Source organism: Molothrus aeneus, chromosome 10 (assembly GCF_037042795.1).
Source record: "Molothrus aeneus isolate 106 chromosome 10, BPBGC_Maene_1.0, whole genome shotgun sequence".
Classification (NCBI taxonomy): Eukaryota; Metazoa; Chordata; class Aves; order Passeriformes; family Icteridae; genus Molothrus; species Molothrus aeneus.
The window spans coordinates 9,328,350-9,349,287 of NC_089655.1; the positions used below are offsets into that span (position 1 = coordinate 9,328,350).

The window sequence follows — 20,938 nt, forward strand, 5'->3', positions numbered from 1 at the left end:
ATCATACTGACCAGTGGTACAAAAGAAGGGACTTTCTTGAGTTGGCTGCTAGAATTTCTGTATGAATCCATAATGGAACTTTCTGATAATTCCCATTTCTCAAATTTAATCTAGATATTTTACTGTGTTCCTTCCTTCATTTGTTGAGACCATTGTTGAGGAACCCTCTTACATTTTCATTTATATTTATAAAACCCTTCCACTTTACCAGATGGAAATTTATTCACTGGCTATATCTTATTTAATGTGAAAGTCAGTCTGTCTGTTCCACGTATATCCCTACAGTCAGGTCTGTTTTCAATCCTTTGTGTCACCCTCCCAGTTAATTTGTCTAAATTGTACAGTGACAACATTTACTCTTTAAGCCAAAATCCCTTAGCTCATGTCTGTCTTTATTGCCTTTCTTCCTCCTTGAAGCTATTTGCAATTAAACCTCAGTGAAATGTGAAGCACCAGAAATGTTAGACTATCTTGGCAATGAAGAGGCATGAAACAGATGAATAATGAGAAGCACAAGATAAGAAGCAGTAATGCCACTTCATTCTGGAGTGCCTATTCTGGCAAGGAGTTCACAGCACCTTTTACAGTTTTGTATCCTATTTATGAGTCATAGCAATGATTAAGGGGGGAAAAAATCCTGCCAGAGAAGAGTCCTCAGATTTGTTTAAATTATGGAAATGAAAAACTTCAAGGCCTTTTTTGCTGAAGATTAAGAATTAGCTATCTGAGATTGCTAATGCACTTCAGCTTAGAGAAGTGTGTGGATGAAGGAAAGAGGAGACTCGTGCTTGTGTTTTTTTCCTTGGATTTGCCCATTTTGAGCAGTGTCTGAATAGAGCTGACGCAACATCATAAGCTGTCTTCTTTTTATTTCTTCCCAGATATTAGCCTGGGACAATTCTGTGTTCATGGATAATGCACGTTTGTAAAAAATATAAAAAGCAAAGTTTAGTGAACAATGAGCATGAGATTGCAGAGATCTGAAGACTTTCCTTGAAGCTTTCTTAGTTTGTGTATTTTTCCACATGCAAAGAACATCTTGGAGCTGTGGAACTCAGTGGATCTCTTTCTCTGCTTTTATATGGATCTCTCTCCATTTTGTCACTGAAAATTGCCAATACTGTGAATGTGCAACATGAATATGCAATACTGTGAAAAGCGTGTTAATTTTGTGCTATTTACTTAGCATTACTTTTAACAATCTGGAGAGCAGGAATAAAAATTATATTGAATATTTGTGTAGTGTGCTGAAGGGGCGAGTTTGTATAAGTCACAGTGGACAGGGATGCAGTGAGAGAAATACAGAGGCATTAGGTCTGCTCAACACTAAGGGCAGCTTGGGTAGGGCAAAGAAACTCAAACAAAGGCAAATTTAGTGCCTGCTGCCACTTTGTTTGCAGAGCTGATTGTGACTGCACGTTACAGTTTGAGTAACTGGAATATAGGACACCTATGTAATGGAATGTTTCTAGGAGATATGCCATTGTTGCTGTTCTTGGGTTAGAGTAGAAGCAAATTTTCTTCTTTCCCCTCTTCCCTCCTCCTTTTTTTCCTTTGTTACTGTCAGAAAAAGTTTTTGCTCAAGCTTTTGCCACTAGTAAGTCTTGAAATATCAGTAATATGGAATTCTCCTGATAATGAAGGAAAAAGCAGTATCATTACATTTCTTTAACTTCTGCCCACTGCTCCACAGTAATTGGCTCTATTGATAGAGAAAGATGTTCCTTGGACAAGACCAAGACATCTCATGCTCAAGAGATATTCCTGACCCTCCTATGCCTCATTTAAGTTGGATCTGGTTGTCATTTTAATTAAATGCTTTTTCAATCAGAAAATGTTGATCCATGGAAGCCGAAACATCTTGGGGAAATGAGCTGATTTGTAATTTCTTTCATTGTGGTGGCTGCCTGGCTTTCAAAAAAGATTCTATTTTATATCTCAGAAACTTGAAATAAGTTCAGGCAAACCACAAGTTTATTCCAAATGTTTCCTTTTGATCCTCTTTCCCAGGGATTAATTCAGAAAGGATTAATTATTTCAAGTTAATATGTATTCTTTAAAATGTCTTTAGGTGACAAGATCTCTTTTGCTATGGGGTCTGTTCTTTCTCAAGTCAACAGATACTCCCAATTGTGCTTATTGTGCTTTCTCAGCCCTCTCCTCTCCCCTTTAGGGGAGGAAGCTTCATTTCCTCTTTCCAGTTATAATTTTAATATCAAGAAACTTTGGGAAACTGAGTCAAGCCTGCATTTCATTTTCTGTCTGCTATCACACTCTTTCTGGAAATGTTGATGTCTTTTTTTTTTTTATTTAGAAAGAATGAGTTGAATGTTTCCCACTGAAGATTTTTCTCACGTGGAATTTCTCACTGGTTCTGATTGGTGCACCCTTAACAATCACCTACCCTTGGCATTGTTCTCAGCAGGAAGGTGGAGTTGCAGTTTCTTTGTACCAGGGTAGGTAACAGCACTTGCATCAAAGTTTTATTCTTAGTACCACCTGTGGCTTATTCATCCACTCTCACAGAAAATAAAATTACACTGATAGCAGGAGAAAAAGTATCAATCACCTTCATAGTTTATTGCTGGCTCTGTGCATGATGGCGCCAAGATAAATATTTTTCTTTTTTATTTTTCTGCCCATCTTTCCATCTTCCCCAGCCTGTGTTTTAGTTGCTTGGTAGGTTTTTACTTCTAGATATTTACAGTGACAGAGTAACTGGTCCCTAAACATACAAACTTAAGGCAGTCAAGGCTATTCCTGTTTATTTCTGTCATTTACCCTGCACCAATGCAGAACACATCATTCTTGATATTATGTGTAATGCTGAGTATTTATGAAAAAAAGTATTTCTTTTTCTCATCTATATGACCAGGCAAAAAAGTTGGTTTCAGGACTGTTTTACAGACAGGTAATTTTGTCACAGAAAGATGTAATTCTGTGCTTGGCCTTTAGCAGTGCCAGGCCCATTTTCCAGGAATCTGAGGGCATTGTTTTACAGGAGTTTTACACTGAAGATGTGAACTGCAATGTCCATTGCACATTTGCTTATTGTTTTCTGGATGAGATTAGTTTAGCAAATACTTGGTCCAGTTTAGATGATAAACAATTTAATGTTCCATATATGTTGCAAGAAATTGATTTTTTTAAATATAGATTAAACAAAATTGGTATTACATTTGTACAAATGGTCTGATCTTAAGTAATCTCATGAATCCAGGGTATTGTAAATTCAAATAGTCTCTAAAATAAAGGACATCTTTCCCTGGCTGCCAGGGATCAGTATTTCTGGCACTTGTGTGTGGTGGCATTGGTTTGCATGCTTATACACACAGTTTTTCCAACTGGTATTTTATCAGCTGTAATATATAAAATATGAGTCATTTTCATTTAGTCTAATTAGAGTTTGCAAACAGTAATTCCAAACAAAACCAGTCACACTGTATTAAACACTTAACTGTGGTGAGCAAGAGTGCAGGTTTTGTTTCTGAAGGGTAGTCTGTGTACAAGAGGTATTTAATTAGTTTTCATCAGAGCTATGGATCCTCTATTTGGGGATTAAAAACAAGCCAGGAAAATCTGGCAGAGCTGAATTGCTGTGTGCAAGCTCATGACTAAAAATAGTGCCAAGATGCTTATAGACACCAAACAATACCTTCATAAATGTACTGAGAAATCTCATGTGAAAATAAGGGTTAAACTCTAGCTTTGGATTCACACTGTATACCTCTCCCTTCTTCCATCTGCCTATCAGGCACAGAATTCTTATTCTCTCCAGTATGCCAGCTCTTGAACTGAGTATGGTTGATCATGAGCACACTATAAAATGCTTCAGTGTATTTTGAGAGTTGAAAGGACTAACAAATGCAATATATATGAATGTGATATGTTTGTAATTAATTTCACACACACACACACACACACACACACACACACACACACACAGAGAAATACATTACAGAAGTGTGGAGAATGTGGCTTGACCATAAGGATGCCAGGGGATCTTAAGCTATTAATGCTGGAGCTTTGTCCTTAATTCACCCTGTCATTTCTAGGTATTACAGTGTGTGGCACCAAATGTAACACACTGTCTCACATCTAGTGCAAAAAAAAAGCATGGTATAATGTGAAGTATACTGGGCAAAAGTAGTCTGCTGTGAACTGAGCTTCAGTCCACAATTTTAATGGTGTCTATTTAGGACAGGTCTGTGTAATTACTTTGAGCTTTTTGTACATGAAGTGTTTGTAACACCCGAAAAAAAAACCCTGCAAAATTATTCAGTGTATTAGGAGTACAGAGTATTTAGCATGATACATTAGAAAACAGGTACTTGGGAGAATCTAATGGCTCAAGATAACAGTGAAATCTATATTTTGCTTCATTGCAGCCGTGTCTATGTATTGTGTAAATCCATAGAGGTATAGTCAAGGTGATTAGCCAGGATTTAGTTCTGTGTGGGAGCAGGGGGAAAAGGTCTAATGGAAATGTCGACAGACCATTAACTAGAGTATCACTAATGGGTGATATAATAGAGAGAGATATTTTTAATTGTAAAGGGGTTAATTGGTATTCCTCATTTACATTCCTTTCTTCCTGAGTGGTGGCAATTTGAGCTCATCCAGTGATAGGAATGGTTTTCATACTGAGAGAATATGAAGGATCATAATATTTTCTCTAAGAAAATATGCAGGAGGGAAAACCAGAAATATATTAACTGACATATGATGATTATCCAGCCATAGCTGAGGAAAAAACTGATTTTCCTAAGAATTTATTAAGGGAGTGCCAGCAGGAAATTACTCTTTCTTTAGTAATTATAAGAATTTGATTTTTTTAAATTTTGTTTTATATCTGGGCATGAAAAAATAGCTCATATTGGTCAAAGTGTTTACTGTGACTTACATGTTGTGAACTTCAACCTTTTTCTCCGTGGAGATAGGATTTTCTGAATGTAAGAGAATAGCTACTGTTAACATAGCCCTTGTCTAGTCACTCAGACACCTAAAGTGATGCTTATCTCCCTGTGCTGATGGGAACAAATTGGGCTTTTGCTCCCTGTTGCCCTCACAGGATCTTGGTTGGTCCATGACCGGGAGAACTGGTCAGCTGATGACAGCAGACTACCCCATTACCTCTTGCCTTGTCACCAGCCTGTTTTGACAATAAGATCTTCCCCTGGTGCTGGTTAAGCTTGGGTCATTGTGCAGGGTTTAGGTCAGGAGCAGCCAAGGAGGGCTGGCCATGAGCCACAGGGGCCTTCTGCCAGCAGTGCCTTCTGCCTGCATGACAGCCCATCTCCATCGCCCACATGCAGCTCTCCAGGCTTGGGTTGGGCTCCAGGGCCTGAGCACCTCCCCACCCTGCTGCCCACAGCCCCTCAGGAAGCTCTGAGCCTACCCAGCTCCTTACACTGCTGCTGCCCCTCCGAGTGGGACTTGCTGGTTTGGGTGATGTGAGAAGGGTGAAGTACCCAGCCCTCCTCACCACTTACAGCCCCTGTATAAAGCCTTCCTGCCTGAAGACCTCTTTGAGGCCATTTTCTTCATCTCAGGAGTTACTGAGCCCATCTTTGTCTCATTAGAAATAGGAAACAAAGAAATAAGCACATGTGCATGCCCTCTCATGCCCTCTGTCTCTTCTGCTGTGGCCATTTCTTCTTTGGCTCAAAGTTGTCTTCCCAGTGTTCTCTAATTTCTCTCTTTTTTTTTTTTTTTTTTTTTGAAATCATATCTCCTCAGTTCTAGTTTCCCCCAGTGTTCACTGAGCTGTGCATGTTTTCTCTAGAGGCCTAACAGCTTTTTCATTCATATTTCACTTGCCCTCCTGTCTTGCTCTGAAATATATAGCAAGAAACCTTTCATGTGGATTTTTATTAAGTATTGAAAGAAAACACATTTAAAAATGCATTATATAGTTGTGTGGTTTATAGGTACAAAGTATATTTCATTGAACAAATAGCATCTTTTAGTTTCTTTGCAAAGTTAGTGCCTTAAAGAATTTAACCAACTGCAGCAATTTACTCATAAATACCATCTTAATGCACATAGCACAGCTATGTTTTAATAGAGGAATTTGCCACTTTGTCAGTCCTAAAGTAAAAACTGCAATTTCTTCTTTGAGTCTTTCCAGTCTTCAGATGTTTACTGGGATTTTATTTAGTGGTCCAGATGCTTTTTTTGTGAACGTGAATAAAGCTGACTTTCCCCATCTTTGCCCATTTCCTAATGGATTTATGGGGCTGCTCTTTCTGTAGTACTGGGAAAAAAACTGGCAGATTATATCAATAAGTGCAGATAGGAGACTTCAAGTTTCTGGAGAATTTCTCATCTCTCATTCCAAGACCTCTTGCTCTAGACTTCATCATCAGTTGCTTTTACAGATTTTATGCTCTGTAGGAACACTTGTTTCAGAGTTCAGAGATGATGTGGGGCTCACTAGAGCTTCTTGCTCACAGCTGAGTCTCTCCCCAGCTTGGAAGAAAGCAAGAAGTTGGATGTTCCTGAATGAGACCCAACTGGCCTGCCTTCCATCTGCTGGTCTGTCCTGGGTCTCTGTTGCCCACTGATTGCATAGGCAGGGTGGTCCTCTCACAAATAACAACATCCATGTGGTGCCAAAATCTCAGGCTAGTTCTCAGCTTGATCAGCTTCCCAATCTGCTTCACCACACGGCCAAGTGACGTTTGTGCCAGAATAAGGCCAAAGGAAGAGCTGAGGGTGGCAGGGAAGCAGAGCTCCATTCTTGGTTCTGTTTTTTAAGCTGCAGTGCTGGTTTATACAGATTTGGAATGCCCAGAGATTGTCAAGTGTCTAGTACAGCACTTTGCAACTTAGATGCAGGATCACGTTTGTGTGCGGTGTTTGTACCCTTTTCTGCCTTAAGGCAGCTGGATGGTTGCATAAACTCACCAGAGCTGTGGTTTCTGGGACAGGGAGCATTACCTGGCTGCCTCCAGGATTTTCTTGATGGAATCTTCAGCAGGCTGAGTCCCAGTGCACCAGTGCCTGGGCACTGGACTCATTCCCAGTGAAGCAGTGTTTGTAGCATGGGGAATTTTCACTCCAGTAAAAGTCACGCATCACCTTGGCAGGGGTACCATTCTCACGCTGCGAAGTGCCCTCTGCATTGTGGAGTGCAAGGAAGTGATTTGGTTGAAAGGAACACCATCCTTTTGTTTTTTTCAGATTCTCCCTCATTCTCACCCAAAATTAGTTCTGTTCTGGATCATTTCCATGACCCAGTTCCCTGCAAGCCCTCACAAGTGGGAATGAACAGCAGGGTGGGGAGGTGACAAAAAAGCTTAAACTGCCTGGCCTTTGTACTCTGTAGGAAAAAGAATGCTTCTTTGGGGCTAGAAAACTGAGGCTACCAGAGCAGAAATAGAGCAACGTGTGAGTGCAGGTCTACTGACACAACTGGGATTATCCTGGAGTAATAAACCCACCTACTGCCCCCTGTATGAGCTGAACAGTGAAAGCACAGTTTTGCCAGTGCAACTGCATCTGTGTTGGGGGATTTTACCAGCATCCACTGTGCTATAAATACAGATGTCTGTATTTGGGACCTGACCATAGAATGTATCTTTACCAGCTTTAATTGATTTTAGCTAGGAGCTAACTGGCTCCAGAAGAACTACTTATAGCTTAACATTTCTGTGGAAAATGTACCATTTAGTAATTAAGGGGTTTGGAAAGCAGCCAGAATCTTTCCATCTAATCCAGTTTAAGAAAAAAGAATCAATTGACTCTTTTTTGAATGGTAAATAAAATGAAATATTTTACAAAAAAATCATGGTTAAAAATAGCCTAGTTGTACTAGCTGTCATGTAGGATAAATCACTTGCATCAGGATGTGATCTTTGTGATTTGTGGTCTATGCAAATAAGCACAAGGTTTTGCTCCATATTTTGTATTCAGGCAAAGTTCCCTGTGGACTTCAATGGGAATTTTGCCTAAGCAATAACAGCAAAATTGGTCCCATGTGAAAAAACCTGATCACTGGGGAAAATTAAGAGATTTTTCTTAAAGGCACAGATGGCAGTTAAGCATTTAACTTTAATTGGCTTTTTACATGAGTAGGGACCCCTCTACTGTTTTACCTTTAGAAGAATCCTCTCAGAACTCTGAAGAGAGAAATGTGCATGGCGGTGGTGGATAGTCTGTTGCTGGGAGGGATAGAGCCAGTGTGCTCCAGGGAAGTGAAAGAATGCTACAGAGGGATGGGAAATAGCTGAAACAAATGCTGAGCTGGAGCACTGAAAGCTTCCATTTCTCTCATTGTGTGAGTAGTTTTACTTGCCATGGCAGTAGTCTGTGTGTGAGGAGTGAGAGAGGGGAAAAAAGATGGCAGAGGGAGCAACTGCACAACTTCAAGGGTTTATAAGAATGCTTGAGGGGGAAAAGCATGAATGTTAAAGCTTATCTGGGGCATAAGATGAAATAATTTGGGAAAAGCAGCCTTGAAGGCTTAATTTAGTATTTCAGCGTGTCAGGTTGAAAATTAATTGCAAATAGATCTTTAAGTTTTCCCTTTGCTTAGCATGATGGTAGGTGGGTATTAAGAGCATGAACAAACAAAAGAGATGTTTGTTTAAGGTCAAAGTTATGGTAAGCTCTGTGCTTGGGTTTGGATATAGTTTGTTTTCTATGCATTTTCCTCAAATTAACCCACTTCTATTAAAAAATATTTATTAACTTAGGTTTCAACCCAAATAAAAATCTAAGCATCTTTTTTCAATTGGTGCTCAAGGCCTATCACAGTGATTGCTAAACTGAGACTTAAAATGAAGGATAGGCAAGACTGTCACTGAAAATTTCACTTGCCTCACACATGGGCAAGATAGCTGTGAGGAAACTATGGTTTTATTGGGAAATGAAGGCATGTTATAGTTGGGACTGATTTGAGCCCAATGCTGGAAGCAAGAAAAGATTAGAACCTGCTGTTGGAAGCAAGAGAAGCTCAAGATCACTGCTGGAAAAGCCAAGGATAGTAGCAAGGCCAGGATTAAGAGATGTGGCCTGGGATCAGGTAAGGAACCCATACTTCAAGGGGCATTAAGTGGTTAGAGCAACTGCAGACTGGCAGCAATAAAACCTAAGAATCAGGACCAAGCACACAGGAGACATGGAAAAGAAATTGAAGCTAAGGAGGCACTGTAAAGGAGAAAGAATTAAACCAATATTAGGTTAGCTAAACAAAGAAATTGTTAAATGGTGAAAGCAGCATCTTGATGGTGTGATATTAGTATTTGTGGGTGAACTGGCAAAGCTTAGCTTCTGCTGAGCTGATTGTGGCTTGGTCAGCCTTTGGTCTCAGCAAAACATGACTGGTAGGAGCCCTAGTTTATTTGATTGCTGCATGGATACGTCTTGTTCAATAGCTTCCCTCTTCTCTTTCACTGAGATGTAGGATTTGGGTACAGGGATCTATATTCCTATCATGGTCCCCTACGTTAGGTGTCAGGAATTTCTAGGTTTAGGTCCTCAGTTTCTGGGGTTTTTTTCAGATTTTTTTAGAACTCGTGGAGTGTCCAATCCTAGAACTCTTCATCTATGGTCTGTTAGTCAGATAAAGAAATCTGTCATGAAGTGCCTTCTCTGGAGAAACTTGAGGTGACCTGGGGGGTGGTGCATTCAAAGACAAGAAACCTATCCTTTTTTACTCACATAAATGTAAATAATTGCATAACAGTCTGTGTATCAACTCAGGTGTTACCAGGTTCAGGCCTGGAAACATGGGATTTGCTTTTCTTGGAGAGCCTTCCTCCTCCATTCACCAGCCAAGCAGAGACTGAATCACTGGCACTGACTCTAATCCATTTGTCCTCAGGCTTCTCTTACTTCAGGGACAGGCAGGCTGTCTTTCTCAGTCACTAAGAGGTAGTTAGGATCTTAAATGAGTATTCTCTTCCTCCTGAAAGCCCTTTGTCTCTGTGCTGCCTGCAATCTTCAGGCCTTGCAAATCCTCAACCTGTCACTGAGGCTGAAAGGACTTGTCATGCCCTGGACAAAGGAGCCTCCTGCAGAGGTTTGCTGTCTCCTCATTACATATCCTGTGCTCCAGCCCACTGCCAGCATGGCCAGGCAGAGACTGGGGTGTCCCACAACTATTTTGAGTAGTTGCCAATGAACAGTTCTACAGTACATTTTTCATATTCTCTTTTCCTGGTTTGCAATGTCAACCATGGGTCAAGCCACATCTCTCTCTGTATGTATATTTGTTATATATGTGTGTGAGCAAGTACATAGACATACAGAAATAAAATGGGTTAATCTTTCAGGTATGCAATGAAGCCTTCCACATGTTCTTCAGAAATTCAAAGAAAATGCAAGGAATCTCCTGGAATTGAGTGGTTGTAATCTCTGGGAAGGATGTGGGGCAAAGGAGATAGGAAGAGAGGATTGGCAGCTACTGTGGGGAATGCATGGCTCTCCACTGCTGGCTTTTTGAGGCCAGGATGGCAGGTGTTGGCCTCTGCAGCATGAGAACACAGGCAGTAATTTGTGGAGGTGTTTATATTTGTGCTGACTAGGCTTCTTTTATAACCAAGGAGTGAAAGTCATTTGTGGGTTCATTAGGGTTGTCATTAAAGATGTTTAAAGGTGAGTAGCACTGTTCTGCAGAAACCTGTGGAAAAAACAGTGATCAACACAAAACATGTTACCTGAACTTTGATCCAGTCCCTCTGTCATTAATGCAGGAAATGCCATGTTCAGTTCTGTAGGTGATTTTTCCTGGATTGTGCACTAAATCATAAACTTTTATGTGCAATAACAGGAATGGAACTGCCAGCCTTGCAGATGTTGTAATTCCAGTGTCCTTCCCACAGTCCTACTGGAAAAAAAACCTGGACATTTCCTTCCATAGCTGATGGACACCTTATTCCCAGGAACCCTGGTGCAAGAATGAAAAGATGTGGAAACTGCCAAAAAGCTGCAATAACATAGGTAGTCAGGGAAAGGATTGTATCAGAGGGAATCCAGTTACTGAGATGAACCATGTGGTGAAGACATAGGCAAGTGTTTCCCACTTTGAGATTAAGAGTAGTAGTGCTTCAAGTTGCTTATGAAACTGTAATGACTATAGTGAGAGCCTTGTTAAAGTAACTTGGAAAGAAGATTGTGCAATTTCTCTGTTTTCAGTGCATGACTTAGGGCAGAGATAGAGAAGGTCTTTAATTCTGAAAAAGTATTGGGAATAAGAGACTATTATGTGACAGGAATCTCCAGCTGATGAAAATTAAAAAGTTTCCCAATTACCATATGGCCACAGCTGCTCTTAAGGTATCCTTCAAGGAAGGAAAAAATCAGAAGCAGAGCTGGGGGCTAGCCTCTGGGCTAGGGAAGGAGCTCTCTTTACAGGACTGCCTCCAGTTCTACACTGTAGGTACTTCCCTTCCAGATCTTTTTCCTTACCACAAAGAAATGCCCTCCATATCTTCAAACCCTGTTCTTCTAGCTTTGTAACCCTTCCTTTTGAAATAGTCTCTTGGGGATATCATGAGGAAAATTCACTTCCCTGTTTCACGAGGTTGCAAGAGGTGTACTGGGACGTGCACTATTATTACAGTGAAACACATGAAACATATTACCAGTGAATATGAGAGACAATTTTAGCATCAGGCTTTCTTCAGGCCGTGATTCCAATGCATGAAGGTGGTCACTGTGTTTTTCAATGAGTTTAGTTGGCTATCTTGAGTACTGTTGAATGTGGGGTAGTGTTGATATTCCTGGGGTAGGAATCTGCAAAAGTTGTGGGGTAGTAAATCTGCAAAAAGTTCTCCTGTGCTCTGAAGGTGAAGTCTTATTTATGTGACAGCACAGCTTTTGATATGAACATGCATTACTTTGAAAGGATTTCATTCCATGACCATAATTTCTTTTATTAGTTTTAGGAATAAATTCAACTGTTACTGTAGCATCAGAATCAAGATTTATGCTAGAGAAAAATATGCCTGTAACTTAAAGAAAAAAGAATGAAATGTCATTTGACAATGGGATAATGCAATCTCTGCACATTCAGCCATCACTCCTTTCCCTGGCTTTGGTGCAGGGAGTGAATGCTTTTGCTTTGTGTCCAGGCTGCAGGTTTGGGGGAGAGAAAGCAAAACTGCACATACTCTGCAAGGAGGAGCTATAACACAGATTGATCCGGTTCAGAAGAAAGGAAATGTTTTCTTCCAAACCATTACACAAATTCTGGATAAGCATAAAACTGTGTAGTTTCACCCTGAATGCTTTTCAAACAGAATTCTTCTTTCCAGAGTGTGCATGTCAATATAAGGCAAATGGCATAAATGTCACGCTCAGTCTGTCCGAGCTGCGTAGTTTTGTTCTTGTGCAATGGGAGCAGGTGGTGGGAGGTTGTTTTGATGGGCTGAGAAGCTCCTCCCCTCCTTCCCCAAGCAGCATTCTCATCTGCGTCAGCAGTAATTGTGTGCCTTGCACTGCTTTTCAGTGAGGGTGAGTGCAAAAGATACATCAATGTGAGGTATCAAACCGAGGCTTAGGTGTTGCTTTTAAGTGGCTACTCATTTCCTTGAGCCATAATATGGGCTAAAGGTTAACTAATACATTCTCCGTGGAAGAACAATTTCTCTTTTTTTTTGGGGAAGGGAGAAGGAGGGGGAAAGGGCGTTGTTTCATATTCTTTCCTACCTATAGACTCCATGTGATGTACAGTGCTGCTCATGCAGATTCCTCCCCTCTTCCCCCCACTGGATTATTTGCTAATCAGACTTCAGTGCAGTGGCGATAAGGGCGAGACTGTTGCCTAGCTAGGCGGCTGTGCCGGCGCCCGAGCCTCGGAGGCAGGAGAGACGCGGCTGCTGCGCCGGCTCCCGGCGCGCCCCAGCTCCGGCGCGCCGCGTGTCCATGGGCCCTGCGCGGCGGAGCTGTCCGAGGTGCTAGGATGCTGGTTGCAGCCGGATTGCAGCGGGAGAGGAGCCCCACAGTCCTGCTGGCACCCGAAGGTAGGCTTGCTCTTTGTTTGAGAATCCCTGATTAATCAGCAGCAGCATCCACGGACCCGGGCAGCTGGAGAGAGCAAGCCTGCCTGTAGTCACGGGGGAGAGACAGAGACGATGCCACGAGCCAGACTGTTTCAGACCTTCTGTAAGTGGCAATGAGCGAGCAAGCATCTTTCCTGCTGCAAGAAGCCATTTGGATAGGATATTTGCTGTTCCTTATATTCCTTTCTTTTTGTCTCCACAGAACATATTCAAATGAGGCACCTTAGAAATCTCTGTGTTAGTGCATATGATGGTGCTGTAATCGTCTGTGTTGTAAAGTGGGTAAAAATCATCCTGTTTCTTCTCTGCTGGACCTCAACGCAAGGTGTTGTTTATACCCTCCCGTTATCCGTACCCTCTCCTCTCTGAATGTGGATTTAAAGAAGCAAGCACCTGTCTTTTCTTTCCACTTCATTTTTAAAGCCAAACTTTCCATGCCATTTTAATTGTATGTTAAGAAGATCTGTAACATAACACATTGACTTATAGTGATGTCGAATTCTACAATCTGGGCAATTCTGCCAACAAGATTTAATGCACTTTAACTGAAGAAAAAACTGAGCCTAACTGAAAATCTGTTTCTTATGGTGCTGAAATATCCCTTCCGACTGCACTGAGATAACCACAGGAAAGGGCTTTTACAGGCAAAAGTCACCTTTGATTATTGCACTTAGCAGTCCCCGTGGACTTGAATTTTGGTACGTACTTGTTTTAATACATCATATGAGCATGCTAATAACATATGGTGCTAATTAGAATGAAAAAAATAACATTACAAAATGAAATAATGAGTTGTCAGAATGCATAGTGATGAGGTTGCATGTAGTTTTAGAAGGTATTAATCAAGCCATTGCTAAACTAAAAGCTGAAGTCTATTTGACTGGTTTTGTGTACTTCACATGTTGATTGTGCTTGTAATAAAGACATTTTGCAGCTGATTTTTTTTTGTTCGTAAAAAGCACTGTTAAATAATTAAAACCATTCTTTTTTTATTTTCTGATGAATTAATTGAAATAATTTCTAACATCTGTGATAGTCACTTATCAGACCCACGGCACCATTAATATTTTACAGCACCTTAACATGATGCTGGTGGTAGTGAAATCTCCATTTCATTTTCTTAAAGAGGAGGAAAAAAATAAGTCCATCAGCAAGAAGCTCGTGATTTCTTCTGAGTCCAAATGCACTCCTATTTGCATAGAGAATGTGTGTATATGTCTGCTTATTGTGTGGTTTTATTTCTTGTTGTTATTTGTAAGTCGTCTGCATAATAATGGGATGATAAAAAGTCATAATTGCACTTCAGTGCTGGCCATTCTGAATCTAGGTTTGCAATTGTCCAGCATCCACACGTTTAGGAGGAAGGCTTATTTTCCTCTGGGAATAAAAGTGATAGAAGTGTTGCTTTATTGCAAAGTAAACAACAGCTTTTACATCCTGGAGTCATAGGGGATCATTGTTAGCAAAGACCTTTTTCCTTTTCAAAAGGCACCCTGGAAGAGGGCCAAAATTCAAGGCCCAGACTATTTTTTTTAGTTCTTAAAACTATGGGCAACACAGCTTTCCCCTAGGAAGGGTAGGACATCAGCAGAAATTGACTATTCCTTTAAACCCATGCAGTAGCAATTTCAGTCTACTGAAGGAGACACTTTTAACCTCTTTAAGTGAAGGGCTCAGCACTACTTAGCTTTAGTGATTTCACCCAGGTGCACAGCTCATGCTGTGCAATACAATGAGTACCAGGTATATAATCTGCAATCCTAGCCAGAATATGAAGTGTATTTTTTACTTTCAAATGACAGTAGTGATTCCTTGATTGTTTTTCTTTAAATAGCTGCATATATAGTTGTCAAATGATATGTAGTAGGAAAGTTGCAGCCTATTTCAGAAGGTCTTTCCTCTTTGACATTATAATTTTGGGGATCACTGTATGTGAAAACAGAAATGTCGTTTTATTGTTAAGAATGAGCAGGGAATGCATCTCTAGAAGGCATTTCTTAGCAAGTTGTCTCATCACATTCACTTGTTTGGGTATTTAAAATATCACTTGATATAAGGCACAGTTATGATAGGAGACAGAGTTCTGCAAAGTAGTCTCTAGTATATTTTTCCCTCATTAATTTTTTCTTGATTCACTGAAAGTATTTTTTTTTTTTACACCCAATACCATTAGGTCCTTATTAGTGCTGCTGTGGTCAGCAGTTTGTAAAAACTGGATACAGCTGGCCTGTCTGCTTTTATTCTTGCAAGAAGCTAGAATACAACAGCTCAGACTCGAGGGTTCAATGGCTGGTTATCCCTGTTTGTGCAGAATCCTTCTGATATAATGAATTTAGTGAAGGGAGTTAAAAGATAATGAGAAAGCAGATGTTCTTTCAAAGAGAGGAGGCAGTGTTTGGGAGGGAATCAGGCAGTACTGGAGAGGTGTGTAGTAGGACTTGATAAATTTGAGATTGGACTCAGGACTTTGGGCAAGCCCACACTTGTTTTTCCATGGTCTCTTCTCCTATGCTAAATTAAAAAAAAAAATCCCTCTGGTTTGGAAGAAGGCAATCAGTGCCTTTGTCATTACTTCAAAAAGCTCCTTCAGTTTAATGTCAGCATTGCCAATTTTCAATGCAGCACAGCTGCAGCTTATGGCTGTCAAGCAAGCTGAAAAGCAACTGATATTTTGGGGATCCTGATGTGAATAAAAGAATGGCATGTCAGAATCTTCACATGTAGCACTGCTTGGATACTGTGATATTCAGTTGATTACTCATATTCTGAAATCAATATTTTTCACACTGATCATGTGAAAAGGAGGTGGTTTGATCCAAAATTCTGTGTGTGTGGCATCAGAGCAAAGGGTTGGATTAGAAGTAAGGTATGCAACCGTCCTGTGAAACACAATGCACTATGCTCTCACAGAAATTGTATCTGAATCAATACAATGATCTTGAATTTAGTTATGCAAATATTTTTAGGCGAACCAGGAAGGGGACTGCTTGCCCTTGCCAGTAAACCAGATGCATTGGCAGGGAAGGAAAAAAAAATAAATCTTTCTTGCTTTACTCCTCCCATGCTGACAGCTGAATATACGAGCTGTGCCAGTGCGAGCTTTGGTCCAGGCGTACCTGGAGGGGCAGGTGTCAGTAAGCAAGATGGATGTGATGGTGGGTTTGTCTCAGTGAGGTTCCACAAAGTGCTAGTCTTTAAGAAGAAAAGTGTACATGATGGAGAATTCCTTCTTTGTGTCCTTGTGCTTGGATGGATTTTCAAAGATGCTCAGTGAACAGCCAGAATCAAGTTCCTCCAAACAATTTTTGTTGACCTCTCAGTATGTTAGCTTCAATAGCTAAACTCCAAGGCTCTTCCTCTGCCCTGTTGTCTCCTTTTGTTCCCTCACAATGAGGAGGGGAAAAGAAAGGAGTGTCTAAAGAATTTCTCAAGTGGTGCAACTGCCAGTTATAATTTTCTAGGATTGCTTGATTTCAGAAAATAAAATGCACCGAAAGCAACTTGATTACAAATACATAGGTGACTGTGTATAGTCCTTGTTAGTGGCTAACAAAGTCCCTGACTACAGTGTGCATGCCTAACCCCTACGTGTTAGGGATACCAGGATTGTGGGGCCTCAGCCTATGTTACTTATTTAGCCATTTGCATTTGCAGAGTTTTAGTCAAATATGAATGTACTCAAACAGAACCCTTGCTTGTGCCTGTATCTGCCCTGGAAAATGGTTAGGAATTGCTCACTGCCTGAGTTTACCAGTCATTAACCTTTGCTCAAAAGCTGATCAGTGCTGTCCAGCTATTTTCCAAGGAGGGGGACAGGAAGGCACTGCATAGGACTCCAGGGGCCATATGTGTTGATTGCAGCCTTTTGTAGCTACTGAGCACATTTATTAAGGTAACATATTCTCTGAAGTGGCATTAATACCTGTAAGTAAAATTGGTCCTGGTGTGCTGCCCAAGGAATACTAAGACTGTAAAAATGTTTACAGCAATTAATTAAGCTTCTTGCTCCTGCTGTTTGCATTTTTAATCCCTGCTTAAGTATAGCATGCACAACTGTTCACTATTAGTAAACGTAGTGAGACTGTAAAATACCACATACACAGGAGGTACAAGGGGTTGGAATCAGAAGATGCTTGCTGCTTGCACAGAGACTTTTTGGAGTTAGTGCCATAAGAGCAGGTTCAAGGTTCTGAAATATCTGTGTGTCCCCTGCTACCCCCAGGAGTACCTCAAACTGATTTTGGTGCCACAAGCACATGAGGATCAACAGTCACAGGAGGAGTTCAGTTGCTCAGTACTGCTGTGGGATTGGGCCCCTGTTAAGACAAAGAAGAGATCTTGATCTATTTAGCAAATAGTAAATTTTTGCATCATTTAGTAATAAAAAAAAAATCTGTAGCAAACCAGAATATAAAGTCTCTCCTCAGTTCATGAAGCAGAATAAGGGCTTTTTATTTAATTCTTTTGCAACTGAAATGACGTAATCCTCCTGTTTAAAAAATAAACATCATAACACAAGGAGATTCAGCATATCCTTAATTCTCAGCTCATTTCTGACCTCCAAAAATAAAGGAAAAAATGAGGGAAGAAATGCAGTAGAGTCACAAAAGACAATGTAAAGCATATCATGTGTCTTGGGGAAAAATGGATGAGAACTGCATTTATTGAAACCCTGTTGAAGTTATCTTCAGTATAAAATTTCCTATTATATTTCAGAAGTAAACCATGGTCACTGAAGAAATCAATGACAATACTGCCATTCAGGTCACTAGGGTGAAATTTCTCTGTTGTGCAGATTTTTTGAATTTAATTCAACATATGCTGAAAAAAGATTTTACTAAAAGTCAAAAATGAAATACACAATAAAATAACAATCTACTGGGGAAACAACCCAGATTTTAACCATCAAAAAGCAGATATCATTTGAGGAGTTTAGAGAAAGGGGAGTTAGAGCTGTCTGTGCTCTTAGCATTGCTTTTAATCTTGTAGCCTTCATGCTGTAGAGAGAGACTCAGGAAGGGGCTTTGATATCTGGCCTTGCTTTTCTTGATCACCAAGGTTAGGAATTAGCCTGAAATGATGTCTGCTGAAGAATCATAACATTCATGGAGTCTATTCAGCTCACTGCCAGCCTTCCAACATCCTCCTGTGCAGACAGTGTGCTACTTATGGTGAACATATAGAATGGCTGAATGCATATTCCAGCCCAGCAGAGTTCCAGCCAGCTCCAGTGTCAGAGCTGTGTGAAATGGCACGCTGGCACATTGGGCTGCACTCAGACCTCCTTCACTGCTTTTACCCTGCAGGGATTTGTAGGAGATGCTTATACCCATGTTTGAAAATGCTTAAAGATCATTTCAGTGACCCTCAACCTCAGCCTTATTTTCATGTTCAGGCTTAGCTGATAGAAAAGGTTGTTCTTGGAAGGCAGGAGAGGTAATAGGAGAAGACCCTTGGCATCCTCTGAGTCTTCATGATTTTAACAGTTGTGTTACAATTGTACAGAAATAACTTTGATATGCAGGCACGAGAGAAAAAGGGGAAATTATCAGTGTGCTTTTAAAGTATTTAGTGCCTGAAACTAGCTGCTTGTTGCCATTGTCAGCTTCATAAGTTCCCCCAAAGCAAAATGGAGGAAAAGCATTCAAGGGTAGAAATACATTTCTCTACTCTATTCATTCCTTGCATTTTCAGAGTCAGGGCCCAGATCTGAAGGCCCAGAGAGGATTTATAGAATCCTTAAGATCATTTATATTTATTTTCAGTGCCAATCTAGATTAGAATTTTACTTCTCCAGTTATGTAATAAATATTAGAAATATAACCTCGTACTAAGAAATAAGGAAAATATTTTTGTCACTGATTCCACAGGAGCCCTGCCCCTAAAATCAGTGTGCAGACAGGATTCTTATTGCCTATTCAATAAGATCTTTTCTAGCTGTAGTGTTGGCATGTTCTGAGGCTGATTCCGAGAAGCCACGCCATCCTTCTTCAGGGAAGGGAGGAATGCTGTAGCAGTGAATAAGCAAACGTGCCTTAGAGAGCTGAGTTCAGCTGCCAGCTCTGCCAGCAAGGCACTCAGAGGCTCCTGCACCAACTCCCTGCCTGGGGGATGAGGGCTTCTCAAGGGGCTGTGTGCAGGTAATGCCACTCAAGCTTGTAATATTCTGGACCTTACAATAATCAGTATTTAAAATAAAATGGAACAGTCCTATTTTTTTTAACTTCTATTTTACTAGTTTAATAAGTTTAATCCAGTCCTATCCAGCACAGACTTTAGAGATAGACAGTCTGTCTCTTGAAATTCTACCTTGCCTTTAGTCTCCTGTAGTATTTAGTGATGTGTCTATACACTCGAGCTCTTGCAACTCCCAGGAGTTCTGTTGATGAATGGAAAACCTTTGGGACCTTTCTGTAGAGTTTTTAGGCTGCCTGCCACAGACCCAGGAATGACCCAGGGGTCTGTTTCTGCTCCGAGGTGTTTAGCAGGGGCTGCTGTACACCCCAGTGTCTGTCCTACCTCTGGAATACAGATTCTTGGAGACCTCAAGGGTCTGTTTTGAAGGTACCAGCTCAGCTGGACATTCATATCCATTCTTAGAGCTTCAAGATGTTAGGCAACAACTGACCATGGCTTATGGGCTTATATCACATTAATAAGAAATACAGGAAAATATTTCACAATATTTCTTTCTGAATTTTGAGCCTGAAGAATGCTTTTACGTTTTTTGTTTCAAAAAATGGAACAACGTTTTTCACCTTAACTTTAGAATATCCTGCAGATATTAAGAACTTTTTCTGGTAGTCAGAATAGGATTTTATTTTCTGGTAATCTGCTCTGTTGCAGCCTTATCTAAACTGTAAAAGAGGACCTCTTTTCCTGTGATGGAAACCTTCTCAGTTCAATTCAAACTGAGATTCAGGATGGCAGTGTTTATGCAACTGTTGGGGTCTAGGAAATGGGAAGGGGTGGAAGGAAATGTTTTTGGGATTTAAACAATATAATTTTTTGGATCTGCATTGCCTGGAGGAAGAGACTCTTGGTTTTGTCTCCTCTTGTCTCAAGTAATGTTGTTCTGTTTTCTGAATTGCTTTGTTTATTATCCTTTCAATGGGAAAGTCCGAAAAATTGTCTTTTATGGAGATGTTAATTACAACTGACATGATCTTGCTGTCATAAACCATAGGCTATTTTCCTACTGATTAAGGTATTATGTGTTTTTCAACCTGCAGGAAACATTGCTTTCCTTTGTTCATTATCTCCTGCAAGATGATGAGTTCTAATCAGGAGGAGGTCACTTTGGGCGCTTTTCTCCAGTATATCGAAGATATGGGGATGAAGGCCTATGATGGCTTGGTTATACAGAATGCATCAGACATTGCTCGAGAGAATGATCGCATGAGGAATGAAACAAACCTGGCTTACTTGAAAGAAAAGAGCGAAAAACGCCGAAAACAAGAAGAAGCAATAAAACGGTAAATATTTTGATAAAAAGATGAGTGGTCTGGCAGAGTAATGAGAAACAAGGGATTCAGATATGGTAAATATGTGTAGAGCAGTTGATTTCTAAGCAGCTTTCTGGCAAAAGCAGTACAGACCATTGCCCTCTGTCAGGCCTCTAACTTGTGGTTTACATTGTGTAGATATTGCTTGAGCCTGTGTGCCATCTTGAGCAGGTGTGATTTGTAACAAAAAGTTTGAGTGCTTGGAATAGATGTAGATCTAGTGACAAATGGGTTGTCATCCCCTTAGTGCTTTTAGATGAACAGTTTATAATTTGTGCAAAAATGTATTTGTGTGTGAGCAAGACAGGGACAGTCTCACAGGTCAAAATAGACTCTTCTTGAGCTGATGTTTTAAATCTGGTAAATTTTCAAAACCTTCTAACTGGTGTCTGAGGTTTTTTTTTTAAAAAAGCATCTATTATT

The 20,938-nt window shown here is 40.4% G+C and overlaps 1 protein-coding gene across 4 annotated transcripts in view; it reads left to right on the top strand.

Moving 5' to 3' along the window:
• Nucleotides 1-12,462: 12,462 nt before the first annotated feature.
• The window catches only part of NYAP2 (neuronal tyrosine-phosphorylated phosphoinositide-3-kinase adaptor 2), a 134,936-nt gene continuing 126,460 nt past the window's right edge, over nucleotides 12,463-20,938 (top strand). The window contains exons 1-3 of one of the 4 annotated variants that reach the window (XM_066556533.1): nucleotides 12,463-13,113; nucleotides 13,213-13,708; nucleotides 20,243-20,485. In XM_066556533.1, coding sequence (XP_066412630.1) covers nucleotides 20,280-20,485 — 206 coding nt within the window. In that variant the 5' untranslated portion in view covers nucleotides 12,463-13,113; nucleotides 13,213-13,708; nucleotides 20,243-20,279. Of the gene's footprint in view, nucleotides 13,709-20,242; nucleotides 20,486-20,938 lie in introns of all 4 variants that reach the window. The other 3 variants (XM_066556534.1, XM_066556532.1, XM_066556535.1) reach the window with 3 other exon arrangements.